Raw genomic sequence first — 22,258 nt, 5'->3', positions numbered from 1 at the left:
TTTATTTCAGCCGATAAGCTTTTTTTGCCTCAGTAATGAAATTACTTGTTCCAATCAATTTAAAAGGATAAGGAAATCAACACTCACGTTTTCTTCTCTGTAACTGTGCATTGGGAGGCATGTGGAACACAGACAAAATAACTAACAATATTCTCATTGCTTATAGTTTACTTTATTAACATTCCACAATTACAGATAGAGTTTGAATTCAAACATTTCTTATAGCAGAGTTGTGCTCACCTACAGCAACAGGAAACAAATAAATAAATAAAAACGGGATTATGCAGTTCCTTTTCTTTTAGCACAGAACATTTTCTTTTTTCTTCAAGGAACCATTGTTCTTTTATTTCATGGCAGTCACAAGCATATGGGAACCAGAAAACATAAAGATAAGGTGTGATCTGATACATGAAATAAAACAGAAGCTATCCATTTAAAATGCAAAAGTGCAATGAATGTCCTTAGACCTGCAAAGAATGCTCTGTTAACTTGATAGAAATTTAAAAGGGGTAGGCACAAAAGGTTACCTTAGGTTTCTCAAGCAGAAAACCCACAGTATAAGGATACTATTTTGAAAGCATGTGGTACAAATCACGTTATATATGGTACATCAAATGAATGAAGCACTTCTTCCAACATCATTCTTGTGTGTGGGTCAAGAGGACTCTCTGGTTTGTCCGAGTGTGTGATGTTTAGGAGGTAAAGCTTCTTAGAGGCCACAAATGCAGCAGAGAAGATCCTCTTCACCCCTCCTCTTGTGCTGTCAACTCTATATTCAAATTCATACACTTGTAGTCCCCCATGGCCTGGTCTCTCAGCCACTCCAATTAACTCCACATCCTTTGTACTTTCCTGTACAGCAAGACAACTTATTAGGTCTGCAGCTTTGAACTTATCTACGAAATAATTGGTTCAGTATCATCCAGTATATACTTTAGCAATAAAAGACGTGAATACTTCCCCAATAATAACATCAACAGTACCATTTAAAATCAATTAACATGTTTCCAGAAAGTAGCAGGTCTGCAAAAGGTTCGAGTTTCTTCTTTCAGAAATACCTCAATCTAGCATTCATGGCAAATGTAAATCATTCTCAAGAGAGTGCAACAAAATAATCCAAGCACACCAACCCTGTACGGTCGAGGTCACATTATTGGTTCTAGAATACATTAAACAGTATGGTAGAAAAGTTGCAGAGAAACCAGGTTAGGGGCAAAGAGTTAGGTCAGAGATCAGTATCTCCTCCCCTGTGTTTATCCTACTACGAGAAAACCAATAAAACCGAGCAGTTGGCTTAATGGTTCTAGTGCCTGAAGATAAATGCCTGAATGAGAAAAAATCTTACTGAACATGCAGACTATCTAGTTCTTCTGTCGGATATGGTTTAGGGAAGGGGAGAATCCACATTGTTCTGTAGCCTAAAGTTTTTGCCTCCAAATGAACCAAAAAGAAAAAAAGAAAAAAGAACTAACATAAAAAGCATGCCACTGCACCCATCTGTGTAATTATTTTAATTAACGTGGCATAATTGACCTGATGACAAATAAATTGCTGGAAAGCTTCCAGTGGAAAGAATCACCCAGCCAAGGTGAGAATGCAGGTAAAAATTTCAGGAGTTAGCAAACCATTGATTTTGAACTGCATATCATAGCTATATCATTACCAATTATACTATTAGCCAGATGTTTTTTCAAATTTGAGGAAAACATATTCATCAAGAATTTTGAAGTGTAATATAATATCGAGTGCTCAAAGCCTACTGAATGAAAATTAAAGAAGTCCCACATTCCCTAGGCCCAGATTGCAGCAAAGATATACCAAACGTTTCCAATAACTCATTGATGTCTTAAGCAGTCGATAAAATATAGATAGTCCGACAAATTCACTAAGACAGAAAAATCAAAAGAAACAATTACCTTGCGCTTTTCAGCTTGGATAAGCTTGTCAGCAACAAACTGAGGAGTCCCAAATTCACCAAGGGTGGCGAGACGAACTGGGTTCACTACAACCCCAATATTGTTACTTCCTTTGTTAACCTCTTCAAACAGCACAGTTGCTCCTGCTTTATCCACCTATTCACGCAAATTCTAAATAACCAATTCTTCAAAAATAAACTAAATTATGAAATAAGAAGAGGCCTAGAATTCAGGCACCTTAACATAGGTAGAAGGCCTGAGGAGAGTGAAGCCTTCCTTGGCATCCGTGTACCTCTCAAGCTCCCCCATCTCTATAGCCAGAATGGTGTCAGGAATAATATTTAGTAAAGATCCATTAATGGATAGTGCTAGAATTAGCTTTCTCTTGCTCCAACAAAATGACAATATCACTGCTTCTTTTCTATTAGGACAGGAAGCTCTGGGTAATGAAATTGAATGCAGCAAGGTTCTGGGCAAAGAAAAAACAGATTTGGGGCCGTTGTTTTGGACGTAAGGACCTTGGCACGAGAGGGCGAAGCAGGCCTGTAAAGCCATCCCCGATTTGCATTTAGAATTTGCCTCCACTTCTTTTACAAGATAAAATAAAGGCAAAAGTTACCAAAAGGCTGTTGAATTTATTAGAAAAGTCTAATTAAGTTTTTATTCTTTTTTTTGGCTCAATTAAATCCATTAATTTTTATAGAAAATTCAATTAAGTTTTTATTTTATTTTCTGGCTCAATTAAACTCATTAACTTTTATAAGATGTCCAATTAACCCATAATGCTAACAGCGTCCAAAATATTGTTAAGTGTAAATATTTGAGAGCGCAAATAATAACCGCTTTGAATATTTTAAAGTCATGTCTATATCACGTGAGGGAGAGAAAGCCACTTTTTTGTTTATTTTTGCACAATTACTATCTATAAACCCTAATTTCCAAAGAAAATTAATGATTTCTTTCCTTATCTGAAATGGCAGCAACATTTTCATCTTCTTCATCACGTTCATTTGTAAGCGTAGGGTGAGTGCAAGTTGTCGAATTAGATTGCATCCCACCACCTCCAATATATTTTTGCAATAAAACTATAAAGATTCACACTTCATAGAGAGAGACCAATCTTAGAAGGAGGTTCTACAGTTATAGGAGCTATAATGTAAGTTAAATAAAGAAGAAGAAGTGGTTTTTTCTCCCTCACGTGATATAAACATGATTTTAAAATATTAAACGATTATTATTCGTGTTCTTAAAATAATATGACCCTTACATTTAACGACATTTTGAACGTTGTTAGCATTAAGAGTTAATTAGATATTTTATAAAAGTTAATAGATTTAATTAGGAAAATACTTAATTAGACTTTTTATAAAAATTAATAGGTTTAATTCAGCCAAAAAAAGAATTTAATTGAATTTTTCTAATAAGTTTAAGAAATTCTTTTTACTTTTTACCTAAAATAAAACATTCCAAATCGCCCCAATTCTTGGGTCATGCGGCGGTATATATACCGGTAAATATGTAACCTCAACCATCCGGTTTATTTAAAAAAATTTCAGCTGTTAATTTTGTGATAAGTTTATTATTCAATTAGATGTTATTTTTCTTTACACTTACTATTTGTGAAATATTATATTACTTAATAAAATTAAAATTTCATGTAATAAAAATATGAAAAAAAATAATATAAAAATTTACTTAGATTTAACAAAATTCAAAGAAAAATAATTTCATTAAAGTCTAATTTCTACTAGGTGAAAAGGTAAAAGATTTATCTTAATTCTGAAACTATCAATAACATTTTGGCTATTTTCCAAGCTTTGACAAATTAAATTCACGGTGCCCCGACAGCAAACGTTCGTCCATTCTTACTCCATTTTTATTGAATTTATTTTTGGAGAGTAAATCTAAATATATGCGTTTCTATTATAAGAAAAATTAGTTAGACAGCTTGCATTATGGTGTGGGCTGCATTTATTATTTAATTTATATAAATATAATAATTATGATATATATAAAAATATTTAAAAACATATAAATTTATTGAAAAAAATTATTAATTTTATTTAATTTAATTAAAAATAAAATTTTTAATCCATTAAATATAAATATAATCCTATAAGTCTAATTCTATAAAAAGTTTAACTATTAATTATAATTAATCTAATAATTACAATCCTAATAAGAAAAGGATTGGTACTTTTTATTTATTTATTCGTGCACGTAATGTAATTTATCCATGGATTTTGGAGTCCTATAAATTCAGCTTTATGAGAAATACACTGTGAAATCTCTCCACCTTTATTTTAAAATTAAAAGATCCATTTTGCTTATAGATTCAGAAAAATTATTAGTATTATTTTAACTCAGTATTCTTGTTATTTCTAAATGCATTAAAAGCACTTTAATAAATAAAATTATTAAATCTAATAATTCAATACTCATTGCTTACAAACATATAACTCCCTCTGCCTGGTATTGTTAACTGTTCCAAGAGACAGACTTTCATCGATCTTAAATCTAAGATTGCCAGGAAAATTACAGGATGTTATTTCGATGGCTTGTAAAGAAGTCCTAATTAAAGCGATTACTTGTGCCATTAATTTTCACAATGAGCTGTTTTAAACTTCCAATTTCTCTTTATAAGGAAGTAAATAGTTTGATCTCTGATTTTTGGTGGGGTCAACAAGGAGATAAGAGAAAACACACTAGTTATCCTGGAAAAAATTATGTAAAAGTAAGCAAGTTGGAAGTTTGGGATTCAGAGATCTCCAAGGGCTTAACGTTGCTTTGTTGGCAAAACAGTTATAGCGAATTATGTCCCTGCCTGATTCTCTATTAGCAAGAGTCCTTAAAGGTAAATATTTTCCTGGCTCTGATGTCCTGAATGCCACACTCTCATAGGCTTGGTCTAGTATCATTGCATCCCAGGAGATTATTACCCAAGGGTCTCGATGGCAAGTTAAAAATGGTAAATCCATTAGGGTTCTTAAAGATGCCTAGATTCCTTCCTAGTTTCCTTTTGAGGTTCAAATGAAAACAAGTTAGAATAGGCACGAGTTCATTGTTGCTGATATTGTGTACCAAACTACTAAGAGACTGAATATTTCAAGGGTAACAAATGCATTCACAGATTCACAAGTGGATTGTATCCTCAAAGTTCTGATCTCATATTGAGACATAGCAGACGATTGAATTTGGGTCCATCATAGATCGGGATCCTACACTGTAAAATCAGGCTATAGAGTATGGCTCAAGCTTTTCTAAAGCACTACTGGAAATGCCTTCCCACAAAGTTTCTTCTAGTGGAAACATCTCTGGAAGTTGAAGGTTATGCGTAAATTGAAGGCTTATTTGTGGAAGATCTTTTCAAACTCTTTGCCAACGGGTCCCCTGCTCAAAGAAAGGCTCAATTGCAATGACTCCTATAAAAGGTGTGGTCAAATTGAATCCTCTAAACATTTGTTCCTAGACTGTTTTCATGCCCGTTCTATTTGGAGGTGTTCTCCCTTAGGTTTAGATTCTTCTAGACTCCAGGGTACTGATTTTACTAGTTGTTGGAATGAAATTGTATAAAATTTAAGCGCTATGGACCCTTTTGAAAATAGTCTTAAAATGGTTGTCTTTCTACTCCGGCGTATTTGGAAGGACAGAAATGAAGTTATTTTCAAGACTAACTTTTGGCTACCTCCTCAATCTGTCTCTAAAGCCTTGGAGGATCTCCATGAATTTACCTCCGTAAGTAACTGTCCTCTTTTTAATCCCCTCTCTGTTAAAATGGCCCCCCCTACCATACCTTTTCAGAGTTTTGATGTAAGAATTAATTTTGATGTTGTCGCTGACCCTTTTTCTAATAGTGAGAATGTTGGTGTTGCCATCTTTGATTAGAGGAGTTCCTTGCTGGGTTCATTGGGTCACCCTACTGGTCCTCTTAATTCTCCTTTCATTCTCGAAAGCTTGGCTTTGAGAAAAGCTATCAAATGGGCTTCCATTCAAGGTTGGAGTAAGGTTATCTTTCAAGGTGATGCTTTAGCAATAATTTAGGTGGCAACTTGAGTTCAATCTCCTCCTGCCGAAGCTGATGCTATTTTTCAAGATATTTTTTGTTTTATTTCTAGTTTCTCAATTGTTTTCTTTCATTTTGCTCCAAGAAACTAAAATCGAGAAGCTCATAAAGCTGCTCGTTCAGTTTTTTCGACTATGTAATTAGATCATAATTCTTATCTTAATATATTTGTAGTTGCCTTGTGCATATATATATATATATATATATATATATATCTTCCTTGCAAATGAAATCGATATATCTATAATCTACATATATAATTTATAATATATAAAAATATGAAAAAAAATATTTGAATTGATTAAAATACTTTTATAACTAATAAGTGATTACTAATTTTATCGTATCCTAATTATATATATAATTAGTTTGATTTTTAATTCTAATAGAATTTATCAATAATTAATCTAATAATTTTAATAGAATTAATTAGTGATTAATTTAATTTAATTCTAATGCTATCATAATTTTATATACATTAATCCTATAAGAAATTGTTGAATATATCACACTTTATATAAACCTATAATAAACTTTAAATAAATCATTATAAATTTTTATAAAAATAAAATAAAAAGTAAAAAGAACAAGACATGATACTTTTAATTTAATTTTATTAATTTATTTATTCGCATGTATATTTTTTTAATTTTATAACATTCTCACATTAATTTTATACAAAATCGACAAATTACTTTATATCACACTATATATATTCCTATATTATACTTCAAATAATTCAATATAAATTTTTATAAAATTTATGGCATTTATTTTCTACTGGAGTTAATTTATGAACGTAATGGCTGGATTTTAACACAATCAATGAGCTTCGATTTTATGATTTATTAAATATTAAACAATTGACTTGTGTATATTTGTTTTTTGATAAAATATATGAAAGAGACATCACAAGCTAGAACACTTTCATGGCAGAGGTACCTTTATGTGTCTTTACTATTAATGGGTATCTTTTAGTTCTTTTTCCATTAATTTTAAAGATTCGACTGCCCACTACCTAGCTAAGTTTGGACACTCTATTTCCCAAAATGTAACTTGGCTAGAGGATGGTCCTGGTTGCATCTAATCTACTATGCTGGTCCAGGTTGTAATTTTATTTTCTTGAAATAAAGTCCATTTTAAAAAAAAAAAAACTATTTGTATTTGAAGAATATAAATTACTATCTAAATTATTATTAAGATAAACTTCATACTCATAGTTAGTAGAGAAAATATATAGGTGTTAGTAGAGAATAAAATATATTATTAAATTATATTAAAATAAAAATAATATAAAATTAATATAATAAATTAAGTTCATGAAAATATAATAAGACATACAAATAAATATATTTAAATAATTAATCAATTTGAGCACATATGAATATGTTATTAGATTAGATACTAGTTATATACTAGATTTATACTAAATACATACTAAATAGATACTAAAGTCTATGAGATTGGTATCAAAAATTTGAAATAGAATTTAAAATATTATTTTTCGATATCATTTTCAAATACTAGTTATACATAATGTAACTTAATATATACTAAATGTATACTCAATATTTGAAATGGATACCAAAAATAGTTTCGGATATTATTTATATACATAAAATACACCTATTATGTATAAAAATATATATCAGATATATAAAATAGATACCAAAAAATTATTATAGATACTAGTTATATATACCAAATTAATATTATCGAATGAAAACTATACATATATCAAATGTATAGTAAATATATACTAAAAAATCGAATACCATAAAAACTATGAAAATATATATCGATTGTAACATATACCAAATTACTATTAACATACACTGCTTTGTCAAAAAATATATCTAACATATACTACTGTATTTTTTAAATAAACTTTCAATTTATAGTATTTCTAGAAGGAAAATATTTTTAACAGTGAAAGTAATATTTTTAATTTTTTTAGAATATTTTTGAAAGAATTCCGAAAGAAAAAAAAAAAAAAAGAACCAAACAGATGAACTCTTTCCACTTGTTATTTGAGGATTCTTACCTAAAGAGAAGAAAGCAAGAATATGAATAGGGCAATGTTGAAGTTTTTCACGTGTTATGTTAAGTTTTTAAAGGGTAAGTCTGAAGATAGCAACCCACGAGGGTAAGGACTACGACTTTTAGGTCATTCTCCACTTCGAAATAATCAATTTTTCCTCTTCTTAAGTATATATATTTTAAATTTTTTAAATACTAAAAGTTAATTATCACAGAATATAAATAATTATAATATAATTTAATCTTAAATTTTATAAAAACAATATTATTCATTTAAAATTTTTTATTTATATTAATTTTTTAAAATTAATTATATTTAAGAATATTAGATAAGTATAATAAATAATAATAGTAATAATATAATTTAATCTCAAACTTTAACAAGTAGTGTCTTCTCTCTAAAAAAATTTATTTATATTAAATATATTAAAATTTATGTCATTAAATAATTTGCCATCTAGAAGAAATACCTCTTTAAAATTATAGATAAATAAATGAATTCTAAACTTTTATAGTACTAATAAGTTAATTCGTTTAAGAGTATGGATAATTATAACAAAAAACAATAGTAATAATATATATATATACTGTATGGTATATTGCAGAAAGAGTGAGTTTTATAGTTAATTACATCAATCAATTTTTTAATTGAAAATACTCAACTTATTATAAATATATCAAAAAATTTATAAATTAAATATTAATTATAAAAGAATTATCCATATAAAAGCACTGGTATTATAACTAGTTGAACTCTAAAGAACACGATCAGCTGTGAATTTTTATTTTATTTGTATTTATATATATATAATTATATTATATATATTATATTTATATAAATTAAACTAATTTTTTTTTATATAATATTATATAACAATAGCGTATAGAAATGAATGTGAATCTTTAGTCGCTATTTTTGGGTGAATTAAAATATTATTTAAATAATTTCACTAATTTATATATATAAATATTAATAAAATATTAAAATATTATATAACTATATATTATAAACTATCAGTTACTAAATTTCATTATAATTAGTGTTCTATGAATTATTGGAAATTTCAGTATCTAATAATCCTTGTTTTAGTACTATTTTTCTTTAAATAAAATATCTAAAAGAAATTAAAAAGATTTAAAAATTTAAACTTATATTGTTAAAAGTGAAGGAGATAATACTATAGATAAACTAATAAATGTTTTAATTAAATCATTAAGAGAAAAAGAAAAAAGTAATATATTAAAGAAATATACAAATATTCTCAAAAAATAGAAAAAATGCTGTGTAAAAAAACTATATTAAAATATGTGATAAAAAAATTTAAAAATATATCAAAATACATAAAAATAACTTTAACAAATAAAAAATAAATCTAGAAAAGAGAAAATGTCTCTTAAAATACTCTTTTTATATAGAGAGACTATTGATTTGAATTTAACTAACCTGTCATAAATATTTCTCATATTTATTTACTTTAGCATATAAAAATAGAAAATTTTCATAAGAATGTATTATGATTTTTATAAAATACTAATATATATATATATAATAATAAATAAAATAATCATACAATGACATGAGTAAAGTGCTAGTAATTATATATGAAAGAAAAAAATAATAAAATAAAGAAAGTTAAAAAATTTAGATGCAAGATCAATGAAAGAAAGAAAGATAAAAAATTTAGATGAAATAAAGTCTCTTAAATATCTTATTTTATGAGAAAAAAGAGAAAACTTAAAAGAAAAATAAATAATCTATAAAAATAATTTATGTAAATCAAAAGAAATACTTTAAAAAATAGAGAAAAACAACAAAGAGAAAGCATGTTCAAAACCTTGCTTTCATATATATATTAGCTCAGTGCCCGCCTCTTGGCAAAGGTCATTTTACATAAATAAAATATTTGTGTGAATTAAAATTAATATAAATATTTGCAATATTATTGAAAATAAATTATTTAGATACAAGTATAAATTTATATAAAAATATGAAATTAAACTTTCTTTATATATAGAAAAGTATTAAATTTTAATTTAATAAGTAAATAATTATGAATTATTTTATAAATTGAAAAATTATATTTTTTGAGGATTATAAATTTTTATAACACAATTTTAGAAATAAAGTTTTTAATTTTTTCACTTGTATTTTAATTATATTTGAAGATGGAAGTAGAATATATGAATAAAATAGTCATTAATAAATTGATTATAATAATAAAATAGTCTAGTATCCGTCCTTTTGGGGATGTCATTTTATACAAATAAAATATGACTAAATACATAAATGGGACCCTGAAATTGTCTCGTTTTTGCAGTTAGCCTCACCAACTCAACTTTAATTCAATTGGACCTTTCAAATTTATAGATTATTATTTAACCCCTTCAATCATAAATGTTATGTGTATGAATTAAAAACGTGTAAATTTAAATAAAATAATAATATATTTTAAAATATAAAATAATGACTAAATATATAAATGGTTCCTTAAACTTATTTTACTTTTGCAATTGGCCCTCTGAACTCAATTTTGATTCAATTAGACCTCTCAACTTTATGGGTTATTATTTTTTCTTCAATTACAGATGTTATGTGCATGTGTTTTACGCTATCTAAAAATGTAAAAATTCGAATAAAATAATATAAATTTAAAATAAAAATAAGTAAATAAAATATAAAAAAGAGTAAAATAATAAATTTTAGTTCTTAAATAAAACTTGTAGTTTTTTAATATATGTTAAACATTTTTTTACTATAGTTACTGGTATAGACATAGCCTGTGAGAATAAAAAGAAGTGCTTGATGGTAGAAAAGTTGAAAGATTACAATGATTTATTTTAATCAATTGAAAAATATATTTTTTATTTTATTTAATAAAATTAATACAATAATTTTAATGTACAGTAAATATATATTAAAACTAATGGAACATACTTTTCATAAGAGATTAATTCAAAGCGCTTAATTTATATCTGTGAAGGGTTTAATTATAACAACTCGTCAAGTTCGTATGCCCAATTAAATCAAAGTTAATTTTAGAAGGTCAACTACAAAATAGGATAAGTTGAATAGTTCAATTATGCATTGTTCTTATTATAAATAATATCTTTAGTGAGAATATTAATTTTTATTGTTACTTTTAGTTGAGAGGTTAAAAATAACAACCCGTAAAGCTGAGAAGTCAAATTGAATCAAAATTGAATTCAGAAGGCCAATTATACAAACGGAACAAGTTCAAGGGACTATTTTTTTATTTAGCCATAAAATATTTATATGAATTAGACATTACTATAGATATAGTGATTAATCATAAATTATTTAGATATATGTATAAATTTTTAAACTAAAATATGAAATTATAATTTTTTTATAAAATTGAATAAAATAAATTAAATTAGAAATATATTAAAAATCTTAGTATAATTCTTATGAAAAAAAGAAAAAAGATTCAAAGTAATTAAATGATTGAGAGCAAAATTATAGAATTTTTTATAAAAATTAAATTAAATTTATAATTATAAAAAGTGGATTAAAAATTTTAAAATAATTCTTATAATAATAGTATGAGAAAAATAATTTAAAGTAACTAAATGATTGAGTGTAGAATTAATAAAGATTTAATATTAATTAATAATATATTTTTATATAGTTAATATATTTTTTTTATACTCATACAATTATTATTTTTTAATATTTTTTGTATTAATTTTTAAATTCACCATAATTTAGAAAAGTAATTTAAAAATTATAAAAAAAATTTTATAAAAGAGAGAAAACAAGTTATAACCTTGCTTTTATTTTATATATATATATATATATATAATATATATTTTAGAGTTGTAATGTAAATATTACATAATTAATGAAGCTCGAGTAAAAATTATCACATCATTTAAAGGAAAAGGGTTTGGCTTTGAATATATATATATATATTTTTTTTCTCTCTTCTTCGTTTCTATCAATATTCTTTATAACTTTGGATTTCCAGAAGAGGACAATGTGGCAGGATAATAGAATTGGTCGACAGCCATACATATCTTACTAAATTTTCTTGTTTCTCAATGGAAAAGAAAAAGTGTTTTTTAAAAACATATAAATTGATGCTCTTTTTGTAAAAGCATATTTTTTTAAAAATAGTAACTTTAAAAGAAATTTTAAAGGTTTATTCAATTAAATTAGATAATCTCTAAAGGGTTTTTCTACCTTTTTTTAAAAAAGAAAAATTTAAATTTACACTCAGTAGCAATTTTATGCAAATCCTGCATATAACACAAAATACACATTATTTATAAATGAATTAAAGTTCTGCAAATTGCTCATCTAAGAAAAATCTCTATAAGTAGTCTTGAAGTCTTTAAATCTAAATTAAAAATAGGTTGTTAGGTTCAAGCCAACCGAGGGGTTTAGTTTAGTCTCCAAAACACTAATTTCCAATTATGAAGCAGAGACATCAGTGTGACCATATCAAATGAACAAGTTACTTTCCTTGGCACAGATTTGCATATCTTTCCAATGTATTGATAGAGATGTAATGTTGGAAATGTTTGGCTATAATCCACTTGATAATTAAGTCTGTCTTTATTTTTTTAATGATTAAAATTTCATTATTTAGAGCATATGAAAATACCTATAAAAAAAATTTAAAATGGAATCTAAAATGCAGATAGTAATAATTTTTTCTAGTTTAATTATTAAAATTTGAAATAAAATTGTTGAAAAGGAGCATACAAATCAAAAAAGTCTAATTACTAATTAAATTATAAATTTACACTTTTTAGTAATTTTATCCAATTATTTTAAAATTTTAAATTAAATATCTATATTTTTAATTTATTTTTAAAAATATTTTTTGGTAACATTTAAAATTTTACAACGAGAAAAATGACATGACAAATCAATTTCTTCTTATTAACATAAAAATTAATGAGTTAATAAAAAATTTATTATTTTTATATGTAAAATATAAGAAAAAAATGTATATGTGTGAGATTTTTAATAGTCATATTATTAAATTTAGGATAAATTATTTTTACTGATTCATAATTATTATTCTTTTAGTAAGCACAATCGACTTCCTACACATCTATTTTACTGTCAAATTTTAAAAATTATTACCGAAAAATATTTTTAAAATTAAATTAAAAAATAAGTATTTATTTTAGAATTTTAAATATATTAAATAAAATTATTAAAAAATATAAACGAATCTTTAATTTGTAATTACGCCAAACAAAAAATAAGGAAAACAACACAAAACCTTCATGATCCTCTCTGAGGAAGTCCTATGTCTTTATTATTATGTGAAAGGCTATGAGTTGTATTGTATTGCAATCACTTTTTGTTTTCCCTCTCTTTCATTAAAATTTATGCCATTGACATAATAAAAGATTGTCGACTGTATCAACATCCTTAGATTACAACTTACAAATGTACTTTTGTGGGATTTGTCTGATTTAATTTCTTAACTTGCATGAATGTATCATCGTATCAAAACATCACCTATTCCCAACTACTGAAAATGAGTACCCTCACCTTCTCCCACCTAATTAAAACATATGAATTTGTGACATTAGAAAATGATTGTAATGTAAGAAGGCTTCCTTCGAATAAATAGAAAGAGATCAAAATAAAATTTTACATTCACTTATTTATAACTTTATTCTTGTATTTTTCTATAAATATTATCTGATATTTCTATCGAATGGAATTATTAGTCACTCATAGCCTTATTTTGCCTTAGGGCCTACCTCTGGCCAAAGGGTTTTCAAATAGACACACTTCTCTTTGGACCCCATGTGCTCCAGGGGTCCTAGTTCTCCTGAAGTTGCTTCCCCACCACTTTGTTCACTAAATTGCTTTGCTTTTAGCATTAAAAGGTACCCCTTGCTATAGATGTACACAATCATCTATTGCTGCAGAAGTATCAGTAACAGCAAAGCTAAATAGTTGACTTACATTTTGCCTTCATGGTATTTATAAGGAAAGTACTTCATACTTGTATAGTCCATGTTTTGATTAGATCATAAATACTAAAGAAGAAAATGATACTCCATTTTGTAGATGAAAGAGGCTCTCATAGCACACATATTATTATGTCCGAATTTCGTCTATTATAAATTTAAAGAATTTAAAATTTTTATTTTTAAATTTATTTTAACGATAAAAATATATTTTGATTTGAGTGAAATCTCAAGTCCGTATTTCTCTATTTTTTTTTATAAACTCAAAAATAAAATGAAATAAAGAAATCTTAGTTATACCTAACAAAAGAAAAACTGAAGTAATTAAGATAGTAATAATTAATATGATGGCGTTTGTGTTTTTACATAGGTGACAGGTCCTACACTTTAATTTCACATAAGATGATAGTATTCAACTGCAGCACCGAGAGAAAGAAGGAATTCCACTAGATCAAGGATTTGCATAGTATGTAGAAAATATTCTTCATTGTCTAGAAGCAAAAGGAAAAAAGCATATTTTTGGCATATTATTTTGTGCTAGGCTCCTCGGTTCTTGGCTTTAATAATGGAAGGTAGTGCGGGGAAAGGAAGATCAAGGTTGATTATAAATTAAACATTATTTTATCATGTCATTTGATACAAATAAACCATATGTTGAATATGTACTATCTTATCTCAAATTTTATAAAAATAATAAATTGCAATTTCCTTTTTTTTTTCTTTTTTTTATTATAATAAAATCTTAATATCTAATTTAACTTCTACAATTTATTAATTGCATAAATACTCCATAATGCAAACTCTTATATAAAATACCAACACACAGCCTCAAGCCAATTTATCAATCACTTAAATTACAAATGCTATTTTCATATATATAATATTACTGTATGCAATCCACCATTTGACATGTATAGAAAGAGGCTCATTTCCATACAACGCTTGGATCTCAACAAAATATTTAAATAAGGCGTAGAAAAATATTTTTAAATTTATTAGAAAATTTTAATTTAATTTTAATTTTTTTATTCAATTAACCTCATTAATTTTTATAAAATGTCCAATTAAGTTTTCATTTTATTTTTTGATTCAATTAAGCCCATTAACTCTTATAAAAAGTCCAGTTAATCCATGATGCTAATAGTGTCCTCAATGCTACCAAGTATAAGGGTCTCGTTATTTTGAGAATGTAAATAATAACCGTTCTGAATATTTTAAAGTCATGCCTAGATCTCGTAAGGGAAAAAAAACTAATTCTTTTTCTTTATTTTTATACAATAAATATTTGTTAATTCTAATTTATAAAAAAGAGTAGTGATTTCTTTTCTCACTTGAAATGGTAGCAATATTTTTATCTTCTTCACCATGCTCATTTGTAAGTAGGTGGTGAGTGCAAGTTGTTGAGTTAGATTACATCTCACTACCTTCAATATGTTTTTGCAATAAAACCACAAAGATGTACATTTCATAAAGAGAGACTAATTATTGAAGAAAGTTCTACGGTTGTAGGAGCTATAATATAAGGTAAATAAAAAAGAAGAAGTGACTTTTTTCTCTCTCACGTGATATAAGCGTGGTTATTATTCAGAATAGTTATTATTCGCACTCTCAAAATAATGGGATCCTTACACTTAATAGCATTTTAAATACTGTTAGCATTAAGGATTAATTAGACATTTTATAAAAATTAAAGGATTTAATTAGCTAGAAAAAAAAAGAATACTTAATTAGACTTTTTATAAAAACTAATAGATTTAATTGAATTAAATAATTAAGTTTTTATTAATAAGTTTAAAGGTATTTTTACATCTTTTACCTTTGAATAAATAATAGCAATTAGCAACCTAGGAGAGAGATGTGGGAAATGCTAGTCAATGCAAATTGTCAAACTGCATCACTATAGTCCATATGGACCAGAAAAGTTTATTCAAATCTTATGGCTGCCATTTTTTAATTTTTGGTTTGGACCCATTAAGAGTATTAGACTTTACCTTTTTCTTTTTCTTTACAAATAAGATAAATAAAGATTTAGAGCATGTATCCAGTACTTTGAATAGTAATATTATAATAAGCATAAGTGCTAAATTCAAACGTGTCAAACTCAAAAGAAAAAGAATATTCTAGGCACTGCATCATCAAATAGGTATCCGCAAGTTTAACTTATATATTTTCCAAATAATAGTTGATAATATAAAATATAAATAATAAGTAAAATAATTATAAAGTGACACTTTAAACTTCAAACTAGAATTATGTCTTTAATTTCAGATGAAATAAAAATAAAATCTGCATATTTTGATCTCATATAATTGAAGAAACAAATTGAATTAATAGTATTAAAATATAAAATACATGCTTATAATTAAAGTATATTTGCAAGATATTTAATAGAAAATTATGTAGTTTATCTTCTAATTAAAATGAATCCTAACTAAAGAAAACAAATAATAAAAAATATGTTTCACCCTTTATATGCATTAATTCAAAATAAAATCAATTAGATGACTAGTAACGAATATTTGAATGCTTAATTTATCTCTTTTTGTTAAAATCATAAAGAAAAAACAAAAACATAACTTTTCTATATAAAATTATGTAATTTATTTAAGGGTATATAGTAATATAAATAATATTTAATGAAAGATACTCTCATTTAAAATTAAAATTCAGATAATTTATTACGGTACTCGAATAAAATGGATGAAAATGTCGATATTATCAACAGTTGGGGTGAAATAGTAATTTGGTATAAACTTTTTGAAGTACAGTAATCTAGAAATTGCATTAAGGCACAATAAGAAGGAGAGAGAGAAAGTATGAAAGAGAGAGACGTTTAAAATTTCATTACAAAAACAGAGAGAGCAAAACAAATCCCACATGGAGGAAGAGCTGCCTGCTCCGTTACGCCCTCCCTCACATTGTTATTGCTATTAGGGTTTTCCCTATTTTTAATCAAATTCTTTCCTTTTTTCTTGTTTAGTATTTAATTTCTATCTACAAATACAGTTTCCATTTTCTTGTCTCTTTATTATCTAGTACTTGCCTGTTTTGAATTGGGCACTGAATAGGTAAGCTGAGATAGTGAAATTGAGTTGAATTATAGAGTTTTTGAGATCTGGGTTTTCTTTATTTTTGAATTTTTTAAGACTGACTGAGTGAAACGATATAGAGTGATACAAGATGGAAGAGAGTGTATTGTGTCAATGGAGTGTATTCAGATCTCTACTCGCTATTATTCAGTGGTGGGTTTTCAATGTTACTGTGATTATCATGAACAAGTGGATCTTCCAGGTCTGTTCGTTTTTTAATTTACGTTTTTTGTTGTTTTGCTTATTTGGTTGTTTTAAAACCTCTGTTATTGCATTCTGTCATTTATTATGTCTATGTTAATTGGGTTTTCTTGCTTATGCTGTAGTGATTAATTCTTTTCGATTTTGTTTCATGGGTGTGCTAAATTTTGCAGTAGTACTTTTGATTGATGGATTTTGATGTTCACTTTTATGGATGTATTGATAAGCGATCTCTGAATTTGGAATCCTGTTTCTGGCCTTTTATAATTCTGAATTTTGATCTTTTATATAATTTAATTCTGCTGATTTCTGGAGAAATTCATTTTCCTATTATCAGCTTAATTTGAAGGCGTAGATTCAAATAAAATCCCCTTTTAAATCATCTACTTTTATTTCCAACTTTTCAGCTATGTTTAACGATTCCAATTGACATGTGTAGACTCTCTAAGCGTTATAACTTATTGAAAATTGCTTTGGAGGAATGTATTTGTATTGGGATACGTTGCTCACCAACTGATGCACAAAGGTTTGATGTCTTTGAATATAATAAGCTCACAAACTGCCAGAAATCGTGTTTATAGTTGAGCTGGTCAGCAGTTTGTCTGTCTGTCAATTTTAAAATAGTTCTTTCCTAAAAAAGTGTTTCTTCTAATTGACAAGAGGCTTCTTGCAAAAGACTTGTGTATGGAGAAAATGATTAGCAACAAGGCTGTCATTTTTGTTTTTTCCTTTTCATGATTGGCTGCAATACTCCAATCTGTGTAGAAAACCAAAAACAGATCTAGGAACATGTACAGTGCTCAAAAATTATAAAAGCAATTTCTGGTCCATGGAAAATAATGACAATTTAGGGGAAGTTAACTTGGCGAGATGGTATAACATCAAGCAAGAGGCAGAGAGAATCGCCAGTTCCCCTCTTTATCTTATTGGATTTACTTTACTCCTTGGGAGTATCCTGCGAGCTGGCAGGTAAGGAGTCTGTCGTGATCCTAGAACAGAAGTGAGAAAATCATTTTGTGTCGTGATCCTAGAACAGAAGTGAGAAAATCATTTTGTGTGGTTTGAACTGGATCCTGATTCCTTGCTGCTGCCAATGTTTTCTTTGTGTAAATTCAATAGATAAGATAATGATATAATGAAATCTCAGATATTTTGAGATCTTGTTTATATGTAATTTAGTGTATTGTGCTACTAAATTAGCCATGACATTCAATTTTCAAGGACTAAAGGATTCTAACATGTTATTATTGAGCCATAAAATAACATCAATCCTAGCTCAGTTTTTTTGGGAATTTCATACTTGATATTTTACTCTTAATATTGTGAACAAAAAGAAGATATTGGCTAATTGCACGCCATCTTGTACCTTTCTGCAACCTTTAAGTGGCTTAAATGACTCCAGTTTGACTCAATATTTATGTGACATTAATCTAAAAGTCTATTTTCATTATGAAGTACGTTAGTTATCCTAAAGTGTTCTATTTTCATATTTTCTATTTGGATTGTCTTCTGGAATTTTATTTCTGCCAATGAAATTAATTGTGATTTATGTAATATGCTGGTAAATAATTGATTTGGTGTATATTGATATTAGATGGTATAACCTTGCCTAAATGATCCTTCTCCCTATATTCATTTAGTTGATAATAATTTTACTTATTATGGAATCATGGTTCCTACTACAGCTGGTTGTTAACTTGTTGGCTATTTTGCCTAATTCTGAAATCTTTATATGATTCAATCTATGCTTATAGTCATTATCGGGCCTCTTTAAGTGTGACATGGTTTATGTTTACAGAAATTGGATTTCAAGTTTCCACTCACAGTATCTTGTGTTCACTTCATATGCTCATCAATTGGAGCATATCTTGCAATCAAAGTGCTGAAGCTCAAACCATTGATAGTGGTTGACCCTGAAGATCGCTGGCGAAGAATATTTCCCATGTCATTTGTATTTTGTGTCAACATAGTGTTGGGGAATGTGAGCTTGCGATACATTCCTGTTTCTTTCATGCAAACAATTAAGTCATTTACTCCTGCAACCACAGGTGACCTCAAAAAATCATTTACATGCATATTCATTTTTCTGTTTCCTGCATTCTTCTTCTCATATCAACCTTGGTGGATTGGACAGTTGTTTTGCAGTGGTTGGTCTGGAGAAAATACTTTGATTGGAGAATTTGGGCTTCTTTGGTACCTATTGTTGGAGGAATACTCCTCACTTCTGTTACTGAGCTCAGCTTTAATATGTTTGGATTCTGTGCTGCCTTATTTGGATGTTTGGCTACTTCAACAAAGACTATCCTTGCAGAATCTCTGCTACATGGATATAAATTTGACAGGTAGCATTATCGTTGTTGTTATCTGTAAGATCAAAATCATACCACATGAATTTTATCATAAATGTATGATGTGCTATATGATCCTGTGGATCTATTTAAGAATTTATGATTTACCAAAAATTATTCATTCTTTCATGAGAATTACTGCAGTCCAGGTACTTGTGAAGAGGTATTAACATGTTTCCTCTCTGCAGCATAGCAACTGCATTTGTAATTTCCCTTTTTATATGTTACAGAGCTGTGGCAAATGTTTTTATCAATTATTGATTGTTACTTTTAGATAATGAAGTAAAAGATTGCGGAGGGGAGGAAGTTTAATTATTCATATTATAAACTTCTTCTCATATAAATAGAGGATTTATATTTTGTCTAGGCATACCGTTCAAGATCTCAAACCAAGAAATTGTATTTGTTCCTTTTACTTATTTAAATACTCAATATCATTTATTCAAACTGTTTCTCTATGGAGAGTTGCTTTGAGATGCAGAACATGTGAATTTAGTGTTGGCAGGGTGTCCATGTGAAACTATTATACTGATTCAATCTTATCTTTTCCATGTACTTCTTTTTAGCATAAACACCGTGTACTATATGGCACCTTTTGCAACCATGATCTTAGGAGTTCCAGCAATGCTACTCGAAGGCAGTGGGGTTGTAGATTGGTTTTACACCCACCAGTCTGTTGGGTCTTCTCTCATCATCATTTTCAGTTCTGGGGTGTTGGCCTTCTGTCTTAACTTCTCCATCTTTTACGTGATTCATTCTACGACTGCAGTTACATTTAATGTCGCTGGTAACCTTAAGGTGAGACTATTTAAGTGAATTTTGGTGCCTAAGGCAATTCTATTCTTACTTGGGAACTGTTAAGATTTTTTGAGCCTACTAACTGTATTAGGTAGCTTTCAAATATTTAAAGTTGCACCTAGGAAAGGCCCTTTGCAGATCTTCATATTTATTATTTCAAAGTTCTCTTCAATGCCTACTTTTTGGATGTGGCGTGTAATTCCGATTTAATCACAAATTTTGCACATTATGTTTGTGTGCTGAAACATGTTGGCTACTTCATTATAGCTGTTGTGTATAAAACACATATGCCATCATCTTCCATAGTTGAGTTCTCTGTTTATTCTGGACAGGTTGCAGTTGCTGTCTTGGTCTCATGGCTGATCTTCCGGAACCCAATTTCAGCTATGAATGCCGTTGGATGTGGTATCACACTTGTCGGATGTACATTCTATGGGTATGTGAGGCACTTGCTTGCCCAACAGCCACCGCCACCAGGAACTCCTCGAACTCCCCGGACTCCAAGGAACAGGATGGAGTTGCTTCCCCTTGTAAATGATAAATTAGATGATAAGGTCTGATAAAAGAGGTGTTGTGGGAGGTTCTTAGTAGTTGATATAGGGGTTAATACGAATATAAATGGGGGAAATTGGAAAAACAGAGCTTCACTCTTGTTGTGTGCACATCCATTAGATCACCCATAAATTTTTAATATATTTTCTTCTCATCTAGAAATAGTAAAAGCATTTGGCTCTATAAGCAACAATTTTTGATACCAGCTTATTATTTTGCTCAATTACTTATAGTTTGCCATGGTCATTGCTGTCCATTGTGTTGACATGTAATGTTCGGTGCAATTACAAGTCTTTCATGATTTAAAGGAGCTATTTTACAACTAAGAGTCAAAAGAATGGTTCTTTTTTTTTTCTTTTGTTTTTTGTTTTTGTTTTTAACAACTAAAAAATTCATTGCAAAAGACCAGCCTTTAAAAAAGGGCTAAAAGACTATAAGGGTACCCACCAGCTGGGGGCAGATTACAAGATCTAAGAACAAAATTAACTATAAAGTTTGGAATGGCAGATAAACCAATACAAATGTTAGCTACCACTGCTTCAATGTCCAAGGACAATCAGAAAGATAGGAAATGACCTTAGCCAAACAGGAGAGCAAATGGCCTCAGCCAACGAAAAATTATCCGTCTCAAAAATGCAATTAGAAGCATTTATGGAGCTTGCCATCTATAAAGATAATGATAAATATTCAATCTTATTATAACACTTTCTTGTAAATGTATATTATAAGAAATATTTGGTTAAAATCTTATTAAAGAAATTCCGTGGAAAAAAATCTCCGTAGCATCCTGGCCTATCTTTTTGATGCGCTAGTACTCAACTTACCTGCCGAGCGTACGAAAAGCAGTATCTTTTCCCTATCTAAGCTATAATATTATTTATGCATGTAAAAACTTGTGTCATAACACCGCATTTTTAAAAATCTTGCCAGGAAAACTCAATGAGACAAAACCTAAGCTAAGGGTAAAACAATACAATGCATAAAAAGCTTCCCGTCATGACAAATATGAATTCTAATAAAAATCTCTTAATCGGCACATACCAATTTTGTTCACAAACTTTTCAAATTTTGTTATAGAAAGTGCTTTTATAAACAAATATGCTAAATTATCGACTGATTGAATTTTGATGAATATCCAAAACTTCTCGCTTCTGAAGCTCATGCGTAAAAAAGGTTTTGGTGAAATGTGCTTGGTTCTATCTCATTTAATATATTATTCTTTGAATTGTGCAATACAAGCAACATTATCTTCATGTAACATTGTTGAACTTTCTTTATCAAATGGGAGAT

General features: G+C 27.9%; 2 protein-coding genes across 2 annotated transcripts; one reads left to right on the top strand and one right to left on the bottom strand.

Annotated features, from left to right (window-relative positions):
* Positions 1–409: 409 nt before the first annotated feature.
* LOC8273271 (psbP domain-containing protein 2, chloroplastic) lies at positions 410–2,504 on the bottom strand. Its single transcript, XM_002534180.4, has 3 exons — positions 2,154–2,504; positions 1,917–2,072; positions 410–852 (listed from the first exon to the last, which is right to left on the bottom strand). The coding sequence occupies exons 1-3, from the start codon at positions 2,469–2,471 to the stop codon at positions 592–594; spliced, it is 735 nt and encodes a 244-aa protein (XP_002534226.2). The 5' UTR covers positions 2,472–2,504; the 3' UTR covers positions 410–591.
* Positions 2,505–16,793: 14,289 nt separating this feature from the next.
* Positions 16,794–21,168, top strand: LOC8270279 (UDP-galactose transporter 1). Its single transcript, XM_002516291.4, has 5 exons — positions 16,794–17,271; positions 19,069–19,318; positions 19,405–19,612; positions 20,185–20,416; positions 20,749–21,168. The coding sequence occupies exons 1-5, from the start codon at positions 17,161–17,163 to the stop codon at positions 20,974–20,976; spliced, it is 1,029 nt and encodes a 342-aa protein (XP_002516337.2). The 5' UTR covers positions 16,794–17,160; the 3' UTR covers positions 20,977–21,168.
* Positions 21,169–22,258: the final 1,090 nt, after the last annotated feature.

The sequence above is a fragment of the Ricinus communis genome, chromosome 7, assembly GCF_019578655.1.
Source record: "Ricinus communis isolate WT05 ecotype wild-type chromosome 7, ASM1957865v1, whole genome shotgun sequence".
Lineage (NCBI taxonomy): Eukaryota > Viridiplantae > Streptophyta > Magnoliopsida > Malpighiales > Euphorbiaceae > Ricinus > Ricinus communis.
The sequence above is the reverse complement of the archived record's forward strand: the minus strand, read 5'-3'. Positions and strand labels throughout refer to the sequence as shown.

What these genes read in the sequence shown, in the direction of transcription:
- LOC8273271 (XM_002534180.4), bottom strand. Translation starts at nt 2,471, where the DNA reads ATGGCTTTACAGGCCTGCTTCGCCCTCTCGTGCCAAGGTCCTTACGTC. An exon ending in GGCCTTCTACCTATGTTAAG is followed by an intron (nt 2,073 to 2,153) that starts GTGCCTGAATTC and finishes TTGCGTGAATAG; the next exon opens with GTGGATAAAGCAGGAGCAAC. An exon ending in TCCAAGCTGAAAAGCGCAAG is followed by an intron (nt 853 to 1,916) that starts GTAATTGTTTCT and finishes CTTGCTGTACAG; the next exon opens with GAAAGTACAAAGGATGTGGA.
- LOC8270279 (XM_002516291.4), top strand. Translation starts at nt 17,161, where the DNA reads ATGGAAGAGAGTGTATTGTGTCAATGGAGTGTATTCAGATCTCTACTC. An exon ending in ATTTACTCCTGCAACCACAG is followed by an intron (nt 19,319 to 19,404) that starts GTGACCTCAAAA and finishes TGGATTGGACAG; the next exon opens with TTGTTTTGCAGTGGTTGGTC. An exon ending in CATGGATATAAATTTGACAG is followed by an intron (nt 19,613 to 20,184) that starts GTAGCATTATCG and finishes ACTTCTTTTTAG; the next exon opens with CATAAACACCGTGTACTATA.